Raw genomic sequence first — 17,942 nt, 5'->3', positions numbered from 1 at the left:
AGGGCTGGCGCCTGTTGAGGTCGTTAACACCATCACGAATTTCATTAACTCCGTCTCTAATTTCTGTCGGACCACAAGGGACAAAAAGGCCTAACTGCCGCAAGGAATCCTTGGGTAAATGAGTGCGAGTTGTAGCTAATGGAATATTCCAACAATCTCCCTCAAAATCGCACTAGATAGACCCCTTTAGTTAGCGACCTCTCTATCCATATGGCTAAGGGGGAGACCTACCCAGGATCTGATACTTTAACCCATGCAAGCTCGAGCCCCCAGGACTCGTTAACTAGGACCCTATAAGAGCAGTTAGTATAGGCCCTCTTGAGTATGGACAAAAACAGAGCGTGTACCTGGCTTCGTATGGGGAGATTTTCATGATAAAAAGAATAACAATAAAGGCTAGGAGAATATAATGAATAAAAAAAGGGTACTGGGAGGAGGAGAGAGGGCAATGCTGCTGTTCAAGCAGGTTAAGTTCATGGCAGCAGGAGGACAGAGACGAGACGTTTTCACGTCCCTCGAGGCCTTCTATATTTTCCAAATACGCAGTTAGCGCTAGGGCTCAATCTGGGGCTTAAGCTTAGGGGGAATACTTACCTCTCTCGACGCTCCGCTGCGCCTCCTGGGAGAGTTGGATGGCGTTCTTGGACCTAAATATCCGATGGGTGTTAGCTTTTCCATCTGCTCACTGATGGGTTTTGGACGTGACTGACTGCCAGGACTGGCGGACCGTAAAAACGGCACTGATAACGCCGGAGGCAGCAGCGACGATGGCGAATGTTGCATATTTAATGATTGAACACTTTCTCCGGGTTATGATATGTAGGTCACTGTGTGTATTTTGATGCCGCATGGATGAAGAAGCAAATGAGGGAGAAAAGGAGGGAGGAGGAGAGAAAGAAGAACATGGAGAGGTCAGAGGCGGCGGCCGCGTGGAAGGAACGCGGAGCAACACTGCGCGGTCCTGTCCTGCTGTCCTGGTGGGGGAATAGAGGAAGGACATGCATCCAGGGCCGAGGAGGTGGTGGCCTTGTACCTACACGCCGAGCAGAGATTCACTGCTGTGAACGTGGCATTCCTGTGCAGACACTCCACGCATCGATCGCTGGCAGAGCTGCTCCTCGATCTTGCTGAGGACGATGGACTCGTCTGGGGGGTATTCTACGTACGTCGGCGGCTGGTCTGGCATCTTGACTCTTTGGGTATTTATGTGGTATCTACTAAATATTCTAACTAGTCGGTCAACCGTCCCAGCGTACGTTGGTAGTTGACAAGCTGCGGATGCTGCTAGCAATAAGTATATATAGGCTCCATGCCCAGCCAGCTGGTGCGAATTAACTAACTAGCTAGTTGGCTAAGTGGCAAGGATGATATGATGCAATGAGCAGACAGGCTATATGAAGGCTGCAAAAAAGACTTTCAATCAGTGGATGACGGTTGGGTGCTGCTGGGTCTACGGTGTATTCTTCTACTCCCCATTGCTCGAGTGGCCGGCATTACCAGTATAATCACATATCAAGATCAAGGTAGCTGGCTATATCTAGTTAAGTTAACCAGAGTCTGAGAGTCATGCAAGTGGAGAATGAGAACGGTTGATGGATTCAAAGTTGACAGATCTATAACTATAACTAGCGATCCCATGTAGTTAACTAACAGGTAATTAACAACAGGAGAACCAAGTATCTCACCCGGGATATGACACTCTGACATACTCTTTGCTGCGTCGCAATTGATCACCCCAGCTGCCTTTGATAGCCGGTCAGTTAACTGCCTAGTTATCAAGACGTGCTGCAACACTCGTGCCGACTTTGACGTTGCCATCCGAGCACGCATCGCCCGCGAGCACCTTCGCCTCGGCATCTACTTTGGCAATCTCGTCCCAGGATGGAAGCATGCCGATGAACCCTCCATCCGCGAGCTCGAATGCCGCAGCCAGGGCCCAGGTGCGGAAGGTGAGATATCCCCTGACTTCAGTTTGGCGCATACAGGCCTCGATGGCACTCATCCAGGAGCTGGAGCAGTCCTCCACGGCACCAATCTTCAAGGCGCAGAGAAGGTTCAGGGAGGTGCTGATGTTTTCGATTTCGAGTGCCAGAGTCCACTTGTCCCTGTTGCGTTTCTGATGGAAGAAGGCTCCTGTCTTTTCGCTCGTGGCAATCAACACCCCCCAGTGGTACGGGGTGTCGATAGAGGCTGCTGTTGTTGTGGTTTTGCGAAGAAGCATGTACACCCCTTTCCTTTGCACTCTGACACCGTTGTCGAGAGTCATGGTCATCTTTCCCCCAGCTCAAGAGGTGATGTGGAGTTATATACACGCGTGTGTATGCTGTGTGCTGTGTGGGGCGGGAGGGAGATGGTAGCTAGACCCCCCCTGGCGAGAGATAACTTTTGCTGTGGTAGTCGCTGTTGGTTGGAGTGACTTGGGGTTGGTAGGTTGGTTGGTTGGTTGGTAGGCAGGCAGGTAGTCAACTAGGTAGGCAGATGGAGAAGATGTTTCGCTACGCGCAGAGGATTACTGTCCAGCTTGCAGTGACCAGGTATTTATCAGTCACAGAGGAAGGCTGTCTGACTATGAGGACTTCCCTCTTTGGGGCCTTCATCCGCTTTTTCTGTCTCTCAGCGCCCGTATGTACTCTGACCCCTCATGCAGGCAGCCGTTCGTGTTGTTGACGGGGCTGCAGCAGGATCGGAGACGTCGGAATAACCCCTGAACGAGGTGCAGCATTGGTCAGTGTGTCTACCAGGAGCTGGTATTCATCTATATATATACGCGTACATATGTACATACTAATATATCAAGCACATTAGCCGAAGTATGCCGTTCCGTTATATGGTAAGACCAATGACCTTCGCCGGCCAGGCAAACAGATCCTTAGTAGGAGAAATTGGGTCACTCTCATCTGCGACAACGGCGCCAACTAAGGAGGTGAGCAGCGGCTGCGGCCACCCGTGCATCCACCAGCCACCCGGATGCAGAAACAGCAGGGCACAGTAGTGAGCAACCAGCACCAAAGCCAGGGGCTCCCTCTCTACCAACGCAGCCATGAAGCGTGTAGAGACCATATTTGGCCATGCCAGGCCTCTGAACCAGTCTGGGGGAGCTGACAAGACACAGTACTCGAAGCAGAGCCAAAGCGAGTCAGCTGCGGCCCTGTATGCGTTCCTTTGCTGCCTGTCGGTTACATGAGTGTTACTAGCTGCCAGCACCCGATCAAGAGACAGACGTACTTCCACCGCTAGTGGACTAGTCAGGTCAGGCTTCCCGGTGCATAGCAGGGAACGAGCCGGTCCCTGGCTGAAAAGGGGCATACTTATGTTCCACAGTCCAACCAGACGACGCATGACGAGCATCTTCTGTACAATCTCATCTACCGGTAAAGAAGAGGAGGACGAGGAGGAGGACGAAGAAACGGAAGAAGAAGAAGCGGACGAAAAAGAGGACGAAAAAGAGGAAGAAGAGGCGGTGGAAGAAGGTGATGCGGATGCCCGCGTCGATACAAAGTACGACGGGTGCAGGATGGCGAGTTCGTAGATAAGCAGCAGGCTCGAACAAATCACAACGGCACTGCAGTTTTCCCTGTTTACCTGTTGACTTGCCACACGAGCCTGGGCGGCTTTGATCACATGTGACTGGTGTTTGGCAGCGAGGAGAGTGTATTCTTGCAGCATATGCGGCTGGACGGTAGCGAGATGCATTGCAGCGAGGGAGAGGATGTTGTGCATGACAAAGGGGTATATGCGAGCCAGCTCGGGGACCAGATGCTGCCAGATCTGGCCCTTACGGTGGTCGCCGTGGTGGAAGAGGGTATGGCATGCTGTGGTCCTGTAGTGGTGCAGTAGGAACAAGTCCTGGTCCGTGAGGTTTACGTAGGGACTTAGAGATGATGACGGTGAAGTACGAATAGGGATGTTAGTGTGGGGGGTATAATAGGGTGTTAGCTTGTCGTGGGCCTGGCCAGAAGTGCCACCAACACCACCGCCGACCAGGCGTGTCAAAGGATGAAACTCGAATATCACGCCCTTTTCATCGGAAGCCGCCTTCACCAGGGATAAGCCAGAGGGGGAAGAGGAGGAGGAGAAAAAGGAGGCAGAGGACGACGAGGAGGACGGGTTTGCCTCCTTTTTGGCAGGTACAAGCTCCTGATAGTCGCACTGCAAGCCTCTCTTCGCACAACCACCACATGTCGGAGGCTGCTCATCGCACTAAACCCACCGCCTCTATCAGCAAAAGTCGAACAAGCATCGTTTATCTGAGATAGTTAAACTAACACAAAAGGAAAAGGGAAGCCAAAAAAAATATATATATAAAGGGCATAATATAGATAAGTTATAGTTACCTTGACCCGCCTCTTCTTGCACTGACCACAGCCATGTCTCGACTTGACGTGGAACCGCCGCAAGCCACTCATCGACACCCGGCCAGAGGGTAACTATGTAAGTAGTTAGCTACTTTAAATTCGCTACTGAGTTAGTAAGTGTTAGTTAGGTAGATACGCCGGTGACCAGCCCTAAAAAGCAGACGGCGACCTCCCTTGTACTTAAGTAGGAGTACGGAACATATATCATATGCTTGAGAGAAGCACTAGCGATCCGCTTAGGCGAGGAGCGCGAGAGTGGTGCAAGCGAGCACACACCGCCGAGAGACCCTGGACGGGACGACCAAGGTTCGATATAAGTTTACTTTCGTCCACGCAAGAGCCTAGTTAACGAGCTAGCGTGGTTCGTGTGTATATTTATACTCCAACTTTTACGCTGGGAGGCCGTCGATAGCTTGGTAGGCTTTGGCGGGCTCTTGCGCAGACGGGACGAGCAGCCGTGGGGGACGGGAAGTGGGAAGTTGGAGGAGCGGCGGCTGAGGCCAAGCAGGGCCCAGTGGCTTAGGGTGCAGTCTACTTAGCATGACTTAGCTCGGGGACCATGTGTAGCTAAAACCCATAGCTTGAGCCGGCAGCCCTGCCGACCTTGGGAACTGGACGAGGCTGATACTCGGTTCGTCGGTACCTGCGTTGAGTTCCTGTTGACGTTTGACCGATTGCCAATGATGAAGATGAAGTTTGAAGACGAAAGACAAAAGACGAAGATCGTGGATAGATTAGGGGAGGGAGTTTTGGCAGCCCGGATAATGCCGAGAGAGCTTGTCTTATTGGCTGAAGACGACTAATTCTCGTTGGCCAGCGTAGCGTCAGCCGCAGCCAATGGCAGGACAGCGCAGAACACCGACAACAACACACCCAAGACGGTAAGGCATAAGGCATATGTAAGTATAAGAATACAAGTGAGTATATAGAGAGAGACGACGACGACGACGACCTCCTCCACCAACGAGACAGCGGAGACGCCGAAGCAGACAACTGGTTAGCAGTGAGCATATGCAGCCAGGGGTCAAGGTCCAGGCTAGACTGCCGGGCCAGGCTGAAGATCGAGCAGGTTCGTTTTCGCTAACAGGCCAGGACGCTCACCTTCCCCTAGGCGACCTGTCCCATCATTCCCGCTTTTAGACGCGCCACCGCCATCTGCGCTCTCCATCCACATGGTTATACTTCGCTGCAGAGGGAGCGCCAGGTCAAGATACAGATACAAGACGCCAGAGATGGCCAATAGACGGGGAGACTGACCCCCGGGCCCCAGGTGAGCGGCGCCGATAAGTTTTTTTGGCATCCCTCGCTACGGCATCTGATGGCTCACACGGGAACGCTGCTGCTGCGGTGTGTGGCCCTTCCTTGCTTTTTTGCTTGCCGTTCCCCCCCGATCTATATGGCGTATCCTTATGTGGACGGACAGCTGGCAGCGCCTTTTAAGTCGATAGATCGCCACGCTCGAGGCCCTCCCTCTTCTCCCCGGAGAATAAATAAATAATTGCTGTTATATATATATAATAACCATCTTCAAAAGGTACATATATCTTATATATGTAATATTATATATCAGAGTATATATTTATATTTATATACATATCAGTGTCACGGTCGAGCTCTCTGCAGGCTATGTGAGATATACGACAGGGTAGCATGGGAGATCAATGAGTCCAACCTTTGTACCAGAAGCAGGACTGGACACTTCGTCTGCCTATGCGCGGGACTTTCAACGAGAATCATGGGGCCTCTACGGCGCCGGCATCGCAGTCATCGTCCTCAGAAGGTAACTTCTATCCTCTCTTTTTCCGGTCAAGAAAGTGTCTAACAAGATGGATATAGCATAGCGAGAATCCGGCGTATGGGCATCCGGGGGCTGCAGCTGGACGACTACATGGTGGTGGTAGCCGCGGTCTTCTACACGCTGCTCTGCGTCGCGCTCAACGAAATCATCCTCATGGGCGGCTCGAACCTGCTGACGCCCGATGACATTAAGAAGCTCACGCCCGAGACCCGGCAGAAGCGCATCCAGGGCGCCAAATGGGTGTTTGTGGCTGAACATGCGATGATAGTGACGACGTGGACGCTGAAGGGCTGCATGATCGTGCTGTACCGGCGGATCATGGAAGGGCTGAGCCAGGAGCGCCTGGTGCTGTACCTGACCGTCTGGCTCGTCCTGGGCTTCTTCGGCACCGAGATGGCTCTCTTTCTCCTGTGCCGCCCGCTGCACCTCTACTGGGCCATCCCTCCGCCCATCGACCAGCGTACGTCTCTCTTTTTCTTCTTTTTTATATATATGTATATATATAAGTTGTTTCGTAGATGACAAAGCTAACGAGAACAGCGCAATGCTCGTCGTACCAGGCGTATGGTATTATACAGGGCATCTTCGCGATCTCGTCGGACCTGCTGATGCTGGCCATCGCGATCCCGCTGTTCATGACGCTGCGGCTGCCACGCAAGCAGAAGATGATCCTGCTGTTCGTCTTCGGCATGGGCATCTTCATCGTCATCGCGGCCATCCTGACGAAGATGTACTGCCTGGTGCCCTGGCTGATCTCGTACGTCTACATGAACTGGTACATGCGCGAGGCCACCGTCAGCATCCTGGTGACCTGCCTGCCCATGACCTGGTCGCTGCTGCGCGACCTCTTCCCCATGCTGGCGCGCTGGGTGGCCTCGACCGCGACCCCGATCTCCTCCGGCGGCACCTCCGGCGGCACCTCTGGCGGCGGGCCCCTGTCCCAGAGCGCCTCCTCCGGCCCGTCCTGGTGGTCGCCCTTCCGCCAGCAGAGCAAGGGGGACGCGCCCGACGGCGGCATCGACCTCGAGCGCTGGGAGTCCGGCCTCCCGCGTCTTCCCTCCGTCGACAAGCCGTAGCCTCACCCTCTCGATCTCTCACTCAATCTCACTCTCCATCTCCATCTCACTCTCGCTCTCGCTCCCTCTTAATCCCACTCTCTTTCTGTGTTCCTTTCTGTCCTGTCTATACCCATGTCTGTATATATAACTAGCCACGAGTAACGACCTTTTCTTCTTCGTCAACTTCTTCCACGCTTTCTTCTTCCTTTCGTCCCTTGTAGGCCGCTAACCACTAACCAACCACCGACCAGCTTCTCCTGACTAAGAGCGTCTTCCCTGTCTTGCCTCATGCAACTTCCCGTCCTTCCGTCTTCCTCGCTTCTTTTGCCTCGGCCCAACAAACGTCCCAACAAAAAAGGCCTTGGGGTGGAGAAGACGGAGAAGAAGATGAAGAAGTTGCAAGTTGCAGGTGGCAGGTAGAAAGAGAAGGAGAAGGGGAAGAAGATAAAAGGCGATGTTGAAGAAAGAAGAAGGAAGAAGGAAGAAGGAAGAAGGAGGAAGGAGAGGAAGACACAAGACCAGATACCCAAAAGGGACAGACACACATAGAAGGAAGAGACCAAAAGATACCCCAAAGACGAGACTCAACGTCTAGACTCTAGATCCTTGTCTCTTCACCTGCTTCTCTTCTGCTGCTCTCATAGTCTACCTAGTACTTCTGCTAGTCAACTTCTGCTGGCAGCTTCTCGGCTTCTTTGCGTCCCAACAAGTCGGCTTTCCTTCTTACTAAACTCGCCTTCGCCTCCTCGCCTCTTTCCTAGTCTCTTCTCTCTCTTTATCTTCTCTCTCTTCGTCCTTTATCTTAATCTGATTATTCTCTCGCCGTCCTCCTCTTCCTCTGCATCCACCAACTGCTGCTACTTTTGGCTGCACTTTGTAGTCTTCGTCGTCTTCGCGTCTACCGGCAGAATGACTGTCGACTTCCGCCTTCCGCCCTCCGCCCTCTTCGCCTTTCCGCCCGACTCCCGCCCCGCCGTCCTCCCGCCCGCCCCGGAGTCGCTCTCCTGGCACCGCCCCTTCAACGTCCCGCCGCGCCTCTACTCGGCTCTCCTGCAGCCCCTGGTGCCCCTCGCCATCGCCGCGACCTACGCAGTCACCGTCTCCTGCATCAACCGCCTCAATCGCAAGAGAGACTACCGTCCCTGGGCCATCAGCAAGACCCGCCCCTTCAAGCTCTTTGTCGTGCTGCACAATGTCTTCCTCGCCGTCTACTCCCTCTGGACCTTTCTCGGCATGATCCGCGCCTTTCGTCTCTCCTGGCCGGACGCTGCCGCCTCTGCCTCTTCCGGACGCGCTGCCGCCATCGTAGACTGTCTCTGCAAGATCAATGGGCCCCGCGGACTCGGCAATGCTGCCGTCTACGACACCGCTGCCCACCGCTGGACCATGACCAACCCGGACTCTGGATACCACCTCACTCCCGAGGGATTCCCTGATGCCACGGATGTCGGCCGTCTCTGGAACAGCGGGCTCGGCTACTTTGGTTTCCTCTTCTACCTCTCCAAGTTCTACGAAGTGCTCGACACCGCCATCATCCTGGTCAAGGGCAAGCGCTCCTCGACTCTGCAGACATACCACCACGCGGGGGCCATGATGTGCATGTGGGCTGGCATCAGATACATGGCCTCGCCCATCTGGATCTTTGCCCTCTTCAACTCTCTCATCCACGCCATGATGGTACCTCTCTCTCTCTCTCTCTCTTTTTCACTGATGCAAAATGCTAATAAGACTGTAGTATACGTATTATACATTGACGGCACTGAGGGTTAAGGTGCCCACCAGGATCAAGCGCTCTCTCACCACGATGCAGATTGCCCAGTTTGTAGTTGGCACCCTCCTCGCCGCGGCTCACCTCTTCTTCACCTACTCCGTCCCCGTCCAGGAAGCCCACCCCGTCGCCCTCCGCCCTCTCACCGAAACCATCCCGGCAGAGCACACCTCGGGCCTCTTCCCATGGCTCAAGAAGCTCGCCTTCCGGGCTGCAGGCGCAGAAGGGGTCGCCTCCAACGTCCTCTCGGCCAACCGCACCCTCTTCGGCCCCGACGGCACCCACGCCGCCCACGCACTCATCAACCACCGCGAACTCCGCCAGGAAACTCACCAGGCTTCCGTCCCTTGCATAAACACTTCGGGCCAAGCATTTGCCATCTGGCTTAACCTTGTCTATCTCTTGCCTCTTACCTTCTTGTTTGTCCGCTTCTTCATCCGCTCGTACCTTCGCCGCACCAACGAGCACCAGCACCATGCAGCCGAAAAGGCTATCAAGGATGTCACCCGCGAGATCACCAAGGCCGTCAACGAGATGCATGGAAACACCTCCGATGGGCCTTGTTCCGGAACTTCCACCCCCAGACCAGAGAAGGCTTACGAAGCTAACGCCCTCGACTTGCTCAACCGGAAGCAGCGCATCGCTGAGAGAGAAATCACCCAGCCAGCCACTGCCACTTCTACCGCCACTTCTACTGCCACTGATGTAGACACAGCTACACAGGAACAAAAGTACGAAGCGAATCTCAAGGACGTTATGAACGCCCAGGAAAGAGACATTGACAGCCATCCGGAGGACTCTACCGCGTTAAACCTCGACAAAGAAGCGGCTGCTTCTTCGCCATCTCACTCCCAGCGTAGGAAGAAGAAGATCGGCAGACGCCATTAATCCCACGTTCTCCTTTCTTTTTCACTTCTTCTTCTTCCTTCCTTTTTCCTCTTATTTTTCATGGTTGTTTCTTTTCTTTTCTTGCTTTTCCCTAATATATTCGGCGCTGCGGGTAAAAGTTGGCTCAGGATCACACTTATCATTTTATGCTTATGTTTCTACGAATGGCTACGGATGGGCGGGCGGGCTGGCATGCTCTGGTTTTAAAAGCTGTTCTCGTCATTGTATTCTTACTTCTTACCCTTAATCTACTCCTACTCCTACTACTTCTACTTCTGCTTCTTTCTATTTTTAATATTTAGTATGACGTAACGTGTCATGTGACAGCTAACGTCAGCTTGGCTTATGTAATCAGAAATAAGAAACTCGACTCCATCCGCCAACTTTCTGTCCGCCAGCAAAACGCAAACCAACAGACACCGACACGAACAAACCACCGGCAGGAGACCGACACTCTACGACGGAGATACACACACGCACACATATTCACGCCCATACACACCCCAATGAGCGGCTTCAAGGGCCTCGTCAAGGAGGGCTGGCACCCCAAGGGCAACGACGGCGGCCGCGAGAGCTGGAGAGGCGACTTCAAGGGCATCAACCAGGTCGTACGTCTGCCACCCATACATACATACACACACACCTACATACATACCATCTCATCCCATGCCACTTAACACACAGTGACAAGAGTTGTGCTAATGTCTCACGCCTAGGCGGGATGGATGGGGAAAGGTAAAAGCACTGGAGGCGGTACGGCCCCTGCCCCCCGCGCGAGTCAACCGATATCAAGCCTTAAGGACCCAGCAACATTTGGACCGCCGCCGCAAAGGGGGAAGCCTCAGCAGCAGCAACAACAACAGAGCGGTACACATAGTGTCGGTGCCGGTGCCAAACCTGCTCCGCCGCCCGTACCTAGAAGGTCAACCGAGACGTTGGGACACGGACAGGGTCAGGGACAAAGTAGGCCGTCTCTACCGCCGAGATTGCCTCCTCGTCGTTCGGAGTTGGATCACGCAGGTGCTGGTGCTGGTGCTGGTACCACGTACGACTCGCCTCCGCCTGCATACGAACTGGCTGCTACTCCTGCTGGGGCTGCTGGTATCTCTACCGCTGCATCCGCTGCAGCCAACAGACTAGGTGCCGCGGGTGTGTCCGTGCCCGCATTCGGCATCAACAAGTCTACGAACCAGTCTCAAACACAGCACCACGGCTCGTCGGTTTCTGTTCCACCCCAGGTAACCCAGGCAGCAGCCTCGGTGGCCCAGAGCGAACTCCAACAGCGATTCAGCCAGATGAACCGCTCCGTTCCACCGCCTCCGCCTGCTTCGGCTCCACCTTCCACCCAGCAACAGCAACAGCAACAAGCTCCTCCTCCTCCTCCACAACGTGCCTCAACAGAGCGGACAACATCAAACACATCCCTCAACTCCTTCCGCGAACGCCACAACGACCATATCCAAGCAGGCATGAACAAACTTAGCGGTTTCGATCAGAAATACGGCATTTCTAAAAAGATAAACAACTTCATCGAGGACCAGAAGTCTCCTGCTTACCCTCAACAACAGCCGGGGCAACAACCCCAGCAGCAAGGGCAGGGCCAATACCAGCATGCCGCGGCTACTCCTCCGCCTCCACCTCCACCTGCACATCCAAATCACCCGTACACACATACACATTCAAACACCGGTTCAGCCACCGATTTAAACAAGAGAAAGCCTCCACCTCCTCCGCCACCGATGAAGCCGGGCTCGTTGACATCGAATGCAGTCGGCCAGTCTCACTCTCATTCACCCTCCCCGCCCCCGTTGCCCCTGAATACCAAGCCGCGGTAGTCGAGATTATTCTCTTTTTCTTCATATACTTCTGCTGTTGCTGCAATATACATTTGATGGAGTAGGGAGCATGCATGCTTGTATTTTGCGTCTTTTTTTGCTTGTGGTTCTGCTTCCGTTGGGGTGTTGTTCAATTCGGTTCTGTATTTGTTTGGTATTCTTCTTGCTCTTGCGTCGTTGTTCGTATACCTACTTCACTTACTTACTTGCCTGTCACCGAGAAGAGAATCACAGTTAGAAATTAATATCTTATCACCGCTACCCTTGCTCCATGCAAGTGAAGTGGAATGATAGCCTCTTTTAAAAACTACCAGCAGCAAGACTCAATTTCACATAACATCAACATCAACATCACACCCGTACCGATATGGCCCAACCAAAGAACAAGAGCCTCTTCAAGAATGAATCAGCCATCCCCTTATCCCTCGAAACACACTGGTTCATTGGCCCAAGTCTAAGATTCCCTTACCCTGCTCTCCGACAACTCAGCACAATCCTCAACGCAGATTACGCCTGGGAATGTACTCCCAGCGCCTCACTAGACGGTAGCATGGATCACACCTTCCTTCATCGGCGCCGTGGTATGGGCCGACGAGGAATCCGATGTCCATCCCCCCGGGCCCAGCGAGGTAATAACCAAGATCCGCGTACGCTGGAACTCGGCCTCGCTCAACGAGACAATGAAAGGCGAGGTAAAGAACATATCCACCCAGCCTCGTCCTACCACCACATCCATAAGCCTAAACCAAGATGTGAAGGAGGAAGATCTCCAGCTGGCATCGGAATGGTACGCACCGCATATCCTGTCGTATTGTAGGCAGAACACCGGCCTTACTATCGGAGACGGCGAGTGCTAGACCCTAGCGTACAAGGCTCTAGAGCACGCTGGTAAAAAGGCATTACAACAAAGCAGAGAGCCAACCGTGTTAAGTACTGGACGGACTCATGGACGATTGATATTCGAATGGCATGCTTCGGCCGATTATCCCATCACGTATGAAAGTGGTATACTCCAACACGTTCCCATAACCAGTATACGACCAGGTGATATTCTGGAGCTAGCTGATGGGCGGTTTAGAACCACATGTCTTGCTCTAGCTAGTCTAGTACGGCAGGAGGAGAACGTTCGATTCAATGCCCATACGGCTGTAATAGTCGGGCTGAAGCTGGAAGAAAGCAAGCTCATTGTAATCGAGCAGAACGGTCGAGCGCGTTCCATCGTGGCTGAGAACGAGTATATTCTCTTAGACATGGTCAGTGGTACGGTCCAAATCTACCGTCCCATCGGTACCTCGCTCGCTTCATCGACTTCTACCCTCTACGACGCTGTTTCTCTCACTGGTATCTGCGAGAAATGGTAAATTCAACACCTAAGCGCTTAGATGCGATTACCTTTTTAAAGTCCATTGCCCAGAGGAATTCCAATCCTCTTTGTATTGTTCTCATCAGTAAGTATCATAGAGTCTTCATACTCAGCACACTACCATTTATTGCTTAGTTAGTAGAGGTAAAATACAATAATATACGAATAATCTCATACCAAGTGATTTCTTATTGTGAAGATCTCCTGAAGAAGCATCATTCTGATGCATCACCAACTAACGAATCTCCTCGCTTAGCGCAAGGTTTACGCGGCTAGTATAATTACACGCCCACCAATAAACACAGTTAAATACACGAGGTAACCGAGCGCGGCTCTCGCCGGCCGGTTGGAATAAGCGTAAAATTACACAAAACTCAATTAACTGGGTCGGTGCGGTTCAAGTGGGTCCGTAGTACTTATAACATCGCCTCTTATAATTGCAGGATCATAGGACAGTCGTGATGCGAACGTCAGCCTCAGCGTTACCGGTGGATGGATGAAATTAATTTAAAAAGTTTGGTCTCTCAATTAATTTTTTTTCCCTTGCGTTATTCTCCACTCTTGCTTGGTTATTGACGAACTACGGGGTACAAGGAGTATTCTTAATTTCCCGCTTATTTGTGTCTTGAGCTTTGAGCTTGGCGAGGGAGGGTACGGAATAGGTATTCGGCTGACCGATACTGGATGTCTGTATGTCTGTATGTGTGAGACTCTAGAGTTCTAAGAGAGTAATGAAGGAAAATGAAAAGGAAAGAGCCGGAGAACGAAAGAGAGGAAAGCAAGGAAAAATCGGAATCGGATGGGGAGAACATGACAATTCTCTCGCCGTCGTTATTAAACTTGAAGGAAACAGTAGAGAGACGAGGAGCTAAACTAGTCAGCTTAAGCCGGTCAGTCAAGCCAAGGCAGAAGACCGACGACCGGAGATGAAGACGACGCCACGTTCTCGTCAGGACGGAGCAGGGCAGGGGAGTAGGAAAAAGGAGAACAAGGAAAGGTGAGTTCAGCTCGGAGATGGCCAGTTTAGAGGAGAAACAAGCAAGCAAGAAGCAAGCTAGTAGGGAGTCAGTGTGTAGATTGGAATCCGTCCTTGTGCCCGTCCATCCCGTCCCTTTATTTCAGCAACAGTAACCATTTGCACTCGCACATACGCAGGCAGGCAGGAAAAATCAAGTGAAGTCAACTGAAATGAAATCGAATCAAATCAATCACATGAAAGGAAAAAGAACAAGAAAAGTAAACAGGCATACTAAATCGACGAAGACCGCAACCATTACAAGGACAGTAAGATAAGAGTTCAAGAAAAGTTCAGGTTCAAACAGGATCAAGTTCAGGTAAGATCGGAATCAGGGTGAAGAACAAAGGGACTGTTGACGGAGCTGTGGTGAGAAAGCGGAGGATCAGATTTGGCGGTAGGTAGGTAGATTGAAGGTGGGTGAGGGCGGGGAAAAAAAAAGAGCGACAGATTTGATACAGATTTGGATTTGGAAACGCCTGACCGTTGTCCTGGGGAACGGAACGCCACCAAATATGCAAAGAAAGGTTTCATTAAAAGAAGTGTGTGTAGACTTTGGAAGATTCGTGGACCTCCATCTCCTAAAGAACCGCTGGTGTTAGCACTGGGCGTCAAGAATACAAGAAAGTTACGAGAGAGATGTGGCTACATACCATTTTGAAAGTATTAAGCTCCTCCTTGATCTGCTGGGCAAGCAGAGGGGTGAGACGATTACATGTCGCCACATCTCCACGTCTATCATACTCGCCGCTGGGCCAGGTATCGTGGAACTGGATTCGAGGACTGAAAGAAATATTTCGACCGGTAGTCGATTGTGGGGTGCCAGGGGCGCTTTGGCCGGAGCCAGTGAAGCGGCCAGCGGGGAGGAAGTAGTCTTCTCCCTCGATGGTGACGGAGTCGGTGCGTCGGTGACCAGATCGTGGGGGACGGTCACCGGCAGAACTGCTTGGAGCGCTGCTAGAGCGCTGGGACTCAGGGCGTTGTAGAGTTGGGACAGGAGCAAGATCCGTTGTGGGTCGGATGACGGGGGAGGAGTTTGAGGAGTTGGTGCCTGATTCTGTGATAAAACATGTTAGAGCGGGATCAGGGGGAGAGAGAGAATTGGCGGAGTGAAAAAAAGAGAAAGAACACATGTAGATCAGTTGGGAGAGAGTATGACGTACTTTTGAGAATGCCCTTTCTAACTGCGGCCAGGACTTCGGCACGCTCCTGGTCACCGCCAAAGATGCTCTTTCTGCCACTTCGATCTGCACTGGCACTAGCATCTGACTCTGTCGACCGAGGACGCTCAATTACAATCTCTTGCTTCGCCGCACCCATGCCCGCGCCAATATCGGGGAGAACAGGTGGTCCTTTGTTGACGGCATCTCGCTGGGCCTCTACTGTTACCATAGAGACCTGCGGGACGGGTGCCGTGATTCGGGACGTGTCCGTGGGAGCATTGTAGACTGATTTGGGACGGAAAAGGCCGACGAGAGAACGAGTGGATCGTTTGACGCCGTTGCCCATTTTGCGGAGCATGATGGAGGCGGACGAGGCGGTTGAGGAGACGGAGATGTTGTCTGTCGAGCCAGTGAAGACGTTACCCTGGCCAGAGTAGATACTTTCGCCCAGTCCACCGGCTTCCTGCTTGGCTGCAATGGCAGCTTGCTCGGGTCCCAGCTCTTCGTCTAGCTGCTGTTTGCGAGGGGAGCTAACAGCTGGTTCAGGGCTAGAGATACCACGCAGCTCGGCAACGCTGCTGAAGGAGAGTGCACGCCGTAGCCGTGACTTTGCTCCCTTTCCTTGGCCTTTCTTTGAGATCTCGATGAGCCGTTTTGCGGCCGGGCTGGGGGTCTCTGCCACCTTTGGCGGCTGGTTTTTCGTGTCAGGGGTAGATTTTGAAGTCGTGGTGGGCGTTACAGTCTCATCAGCATCAAGGTTAACTGGTTTCGACAAAGGAGAAGGAGTGCTCGATCGCTTTGATGTCTCTGTAGGACGAGTCACCGCAGCTTTTTTATTGTTGGTGTTGTTGTTAGTATTATTTGAGGTGGTAGGTTGAGATGTTGTGGATGTTTCTGCTCCTTTATCAGACTTAACCTGTCGAGAACGGTGAGTAAAGTTACTGGCAGAAAAGTAAAATAAGATAATAAAATTGAGCATGAGCTAGTACTTACTGAGCCAGAAGAGGAGTTGACAGAAGCCGTGTCAGCATTCTTTGACATGGAGTTTGGAGGAGGCGGAGTACCGCTCAGGGGGAACTCGGAGAGAGCCATCTCATTTGCGTGAGGAGACGGGTGGGAGTCAGGAAAGGTGAGAAATCCAGCAGTATCGATGCTGCCCATGCTTCTGCGGCGGTAACGTTTTGCCAGCTCGGTGCTGGAAGGACTGGAACCATCCGTCACTGCAGCATCAACACTGGATCCACGGGCATGATGCGGTCTACTGGGGATATCAACGATAGAGGGAGTGAGAGATTTGGCAGTCTGAGCGGTTGCCATGCCAAGAGAGCTAGGCTCTATGGTAGAGATGGCTGCAGCGGGGGAGGCAGGCTGGTCTCCACGACGCTGGCCGCGGCGATATCTGTCCGGAGAAGGCTTGTTTGCGGTAGTGGGTGAAGCTGAGGCTGAAGGAGGAGGGAGAGCAGGAGGAGAGAGATCGATCGCGGGAACAGGACGCAGAGTCAGTTCTGAAGGGTTCTGGCGCTTGGAGAGGAGGGAAGAGTCATCCTTGGAAGGGTGTGAATAAACGGAAGAATTAGAGGAAGTAGAATTGGATACCGAGCCAGCAGTAGTGGAAGTAGTGGTGGTGGTGGAGGAGTAGTGAGTGCGTGGAGGGATGGTTCCAGGGTAGCTGGTGTTGTTGTTGTTGTTGTTGCTGTTGTTGTTTGTGGTGGTTATTGTGTTTTGTGTCTGCTGCAGCTGCGCCTGACTTTGAGTTTGGGTGTGTCGCTGTGAGTTTGCAGGCAGTCCGGGAGTGGCCGTGAAGGCATAAGGGGCGACTGGTTGGACGAGCCGGTAACCGGTAGAGCCAGAGCCGGAGCCAGGGCCAGAGCCCCCGTTAGACGAGCGGGCGTGATTCTGGTTCCGGGCCATCGGAGACTGGTTGTGGAGCTGTGCAGAGGTGGTGAAGGTAGCAGAGGAAGAGGAGGAAGCAGGGCGAGACTGCAGCAAGGTGATCGTGCCGGCTTGCTGTGGGACGGTTTGGACCAGAGCGGCCATGATGATACACGCCGGTATCGAGATAGGAGGTGTTGTGCCTGGGGGGGAGGGGAGAGACGGCAGGTAAACTCAGGTAGATTTACCCATGAAGCCTGGAGACTGAGAACGCTGGAAGATGGAAGATGGAAGCAGAAGACGCTGAGACGCTGGCTGGCTGGCGAGTCCGAGGAGGCGAGTTTTCGCAGAAGCCTGTAGTGACCAAAAGGGAAAGTCGTTAGTATTTTTATTTTTTTTTTATTTGAGGCTGCTTATGACGCGGGAGAGAAGGACACGTCTTGGCCGGTCACGACAACGTTGGTGAAAAAAAAAGGGAGCAGAGAGAAAAGAAGAAGACGTAGACTGACCTGGGGAGGAGAAGAAGGTAGTAATAAAAAAGTAGAAGAAAAAAAGACCTTGGTAGACGCTGGACAAAAAAGAAGAGCCGGAGTACTGAAACAAGACAACAGACCCAACGGCGACAGCAGCAACAACAAAAAAAAAAAGGGAGGACGGAGGAAGCCGATCAAGAGGAGGTTCAACGTCAAGGGCCACGCGGTATTCCAGAGGACAATTCGAGTTCAAAGCCGACCCAAAGCAAGCGTGTTATGCGTGTGAATGTACTGGAGGTTTGAAGTCGAGGTCGTCGGGAGAGCAGAGAGAGAGAGAGAGGCCAGGGGGGAGTA

General features: G+C 52.7%; 8 protein-coding genes across 8 annotated transcripts; 4 read left to right on the top strand and 4 right to left on the bottom strand.

Annotated features, from left to right (window-relative positions):
* Positions 1-135: 135 nt before the first annotated feature.
* Positions 136-1,186, bottom strand: MGYG_07245 (hypothetical protein; the record flags this gene model as incomplete). The annotated part of the gene is made up of 6 exons (XM_003171198.1): positions 136-172; positions 232-291; positions 429-525; positions 595-647; positions 687-827; positions 1,038-1,186. 6 exons carry the CDS (start codon positions 1,184-1,186, stop codon positions 136-138), a joined length of 537 nt encoding a protein of 178 aa, XP_003171246.1.
* A 582-nt stretch (positions 1,187-1,768) lies between these two features.
* MGYG_07244 (hypothetical protein) lies at positions 1,769-2,266 on the bottom strand (the record flags this gene model as incomplete). The annotated part of the gene is made up of 1 exon (XM_003171197.1): positions 1,769-2,266. One exon carries the CDS (start codon positions 2,264-2,266, stop codon positions 1,769-1,771), a length of 498 nt encoding a protein of 165 aa, XP_003171245.1.
* Positions 2,267-2,823: 557 nt separating this feature from the next.
* Positions 2,824-4,369, bottom strand: MGYG_07243 (hypothetical protein; the record flags this gene model as incomplete). The annotated part of the gene is made up of 2 exons (XM_003171196.1): positions 2,824-4,200; positions 4,361-4,369. 2 exons carry the CDS (start codon positions 4,367-4,369, stop codon positions 2,824-2,826), a joined length of 1,386 nt encoding a protein of 461 aa, XP_003171244.1.
* A 1,647-nt stretch (positions 4,370-6,016) lies between these two features.
* Positions 6,017-7,229, top strand: MGYG_07242 (hypothetical protein; the record flags this gene model as incomplete). The annotated part of the gene is made up of 3 exons (XM_003171195.1): positions 6,017-6,135; positions 6,192-6,613; positions 6,694-7,229. The coding sequence occupies 3 exons, from the start codon at positions 6,017-6,019 to the stop codon at positions 7,227-7,229; spliced, it is 1,077 nt and encodes a 358-aa protein (XP_003171243.1).
* Positions 7,230-8,120: 891 nt separating this feature from the next.
* MGYG_07241 (hypothetical protein) lies at positions 8,121-9,867 on the top strand (the record flags this gene model as incomplete). Its single annotated transcript, XM_003171194.1, has 2 exons — positions 8,121-8,888; positions 8,947-9,867. 2 exons carry the CDS (start codon positions 8,121-8,123, stop codon positions 9,865-9,867), a joined length of 1,689 nt encoding a protein of 562 aa, XP_003171242.1.
* A 506-nt stretch (positions 9,868-10,373) lies between these two features.
* MGYG_07240 (hypothetical protein) lies at positions 10,374-11,702 on the top strand (the record flags this gene model as incomplete). The annotated part of the gene is made up of 2 exons (XM_003171193.1): positions 10,374-10,475; positions 10,584-11,702. 2 exons carry the CDS (start codon positions 10,374-10,376, stop codon positions 11,700-11,702), a joined length of 1,221 nt encoding a protein of 406 aa, XP_003171241.1.
* A 367-nt stretch (positions 11,703-12,069) lies between these two features.
* On the top strand, positions 12,070-13,063 carry MGYG_07239 (hypothetical protein; the record flags this gene model as incomplete). Its single annotated transcript, XM_003171192.1, has 2 exons — positions 12,070-12,489; positions 12,560-13,063. The coding sequence occupies 2 exons, from the start codon at positions 12,070-12,072 to the stop codon at positions 13,061-13,063; spliced, it is 924 nt and encodes a 307-aa protein (XP_003171240.1).
* Positions 13,064-14,613: 1,550 nt separating this feature from the next.
* On the bottom strand, positions 14,614-17,280 carry MGYG_07238 (hypothetical protein; the record flags this gene model as incomplete). Its single annotated transcript, XM_003171191.1, has 4 exons — positions 14,614-14,661; positions 14,734-15,137; positions 15,244-16,159; positions 16,237-17,280. The coding sequence occupies 4 exons, from the start codon at positions 17,278-17,280 to the stop codon at positions 14,614-14,616; spliced, it is 2,412 nt and encodes an 803-aa protein (XP_003171239.1).
* Positions 17,281-17,942: the final 662 nt, after the last annotated feature.

Source organism: Nannizzia gypsea, genomic scaffold (genome assembly GCF_000150975.2).
Source record: "Nannizzia gypsea CBS 118893 supercont1.6 genomic scaffold, whole genome shotgun sequence".
Lineage (NCBI taxonomy): Eukaryota > Fungi > Ascomycota > Eurotiomycetes > Onygenales > Arthrodermataceae > Nannizzia > Nannizzia gypsea.
This window is presented reverse-complemented; position numbering and strand designations above follow the sequence as displayed.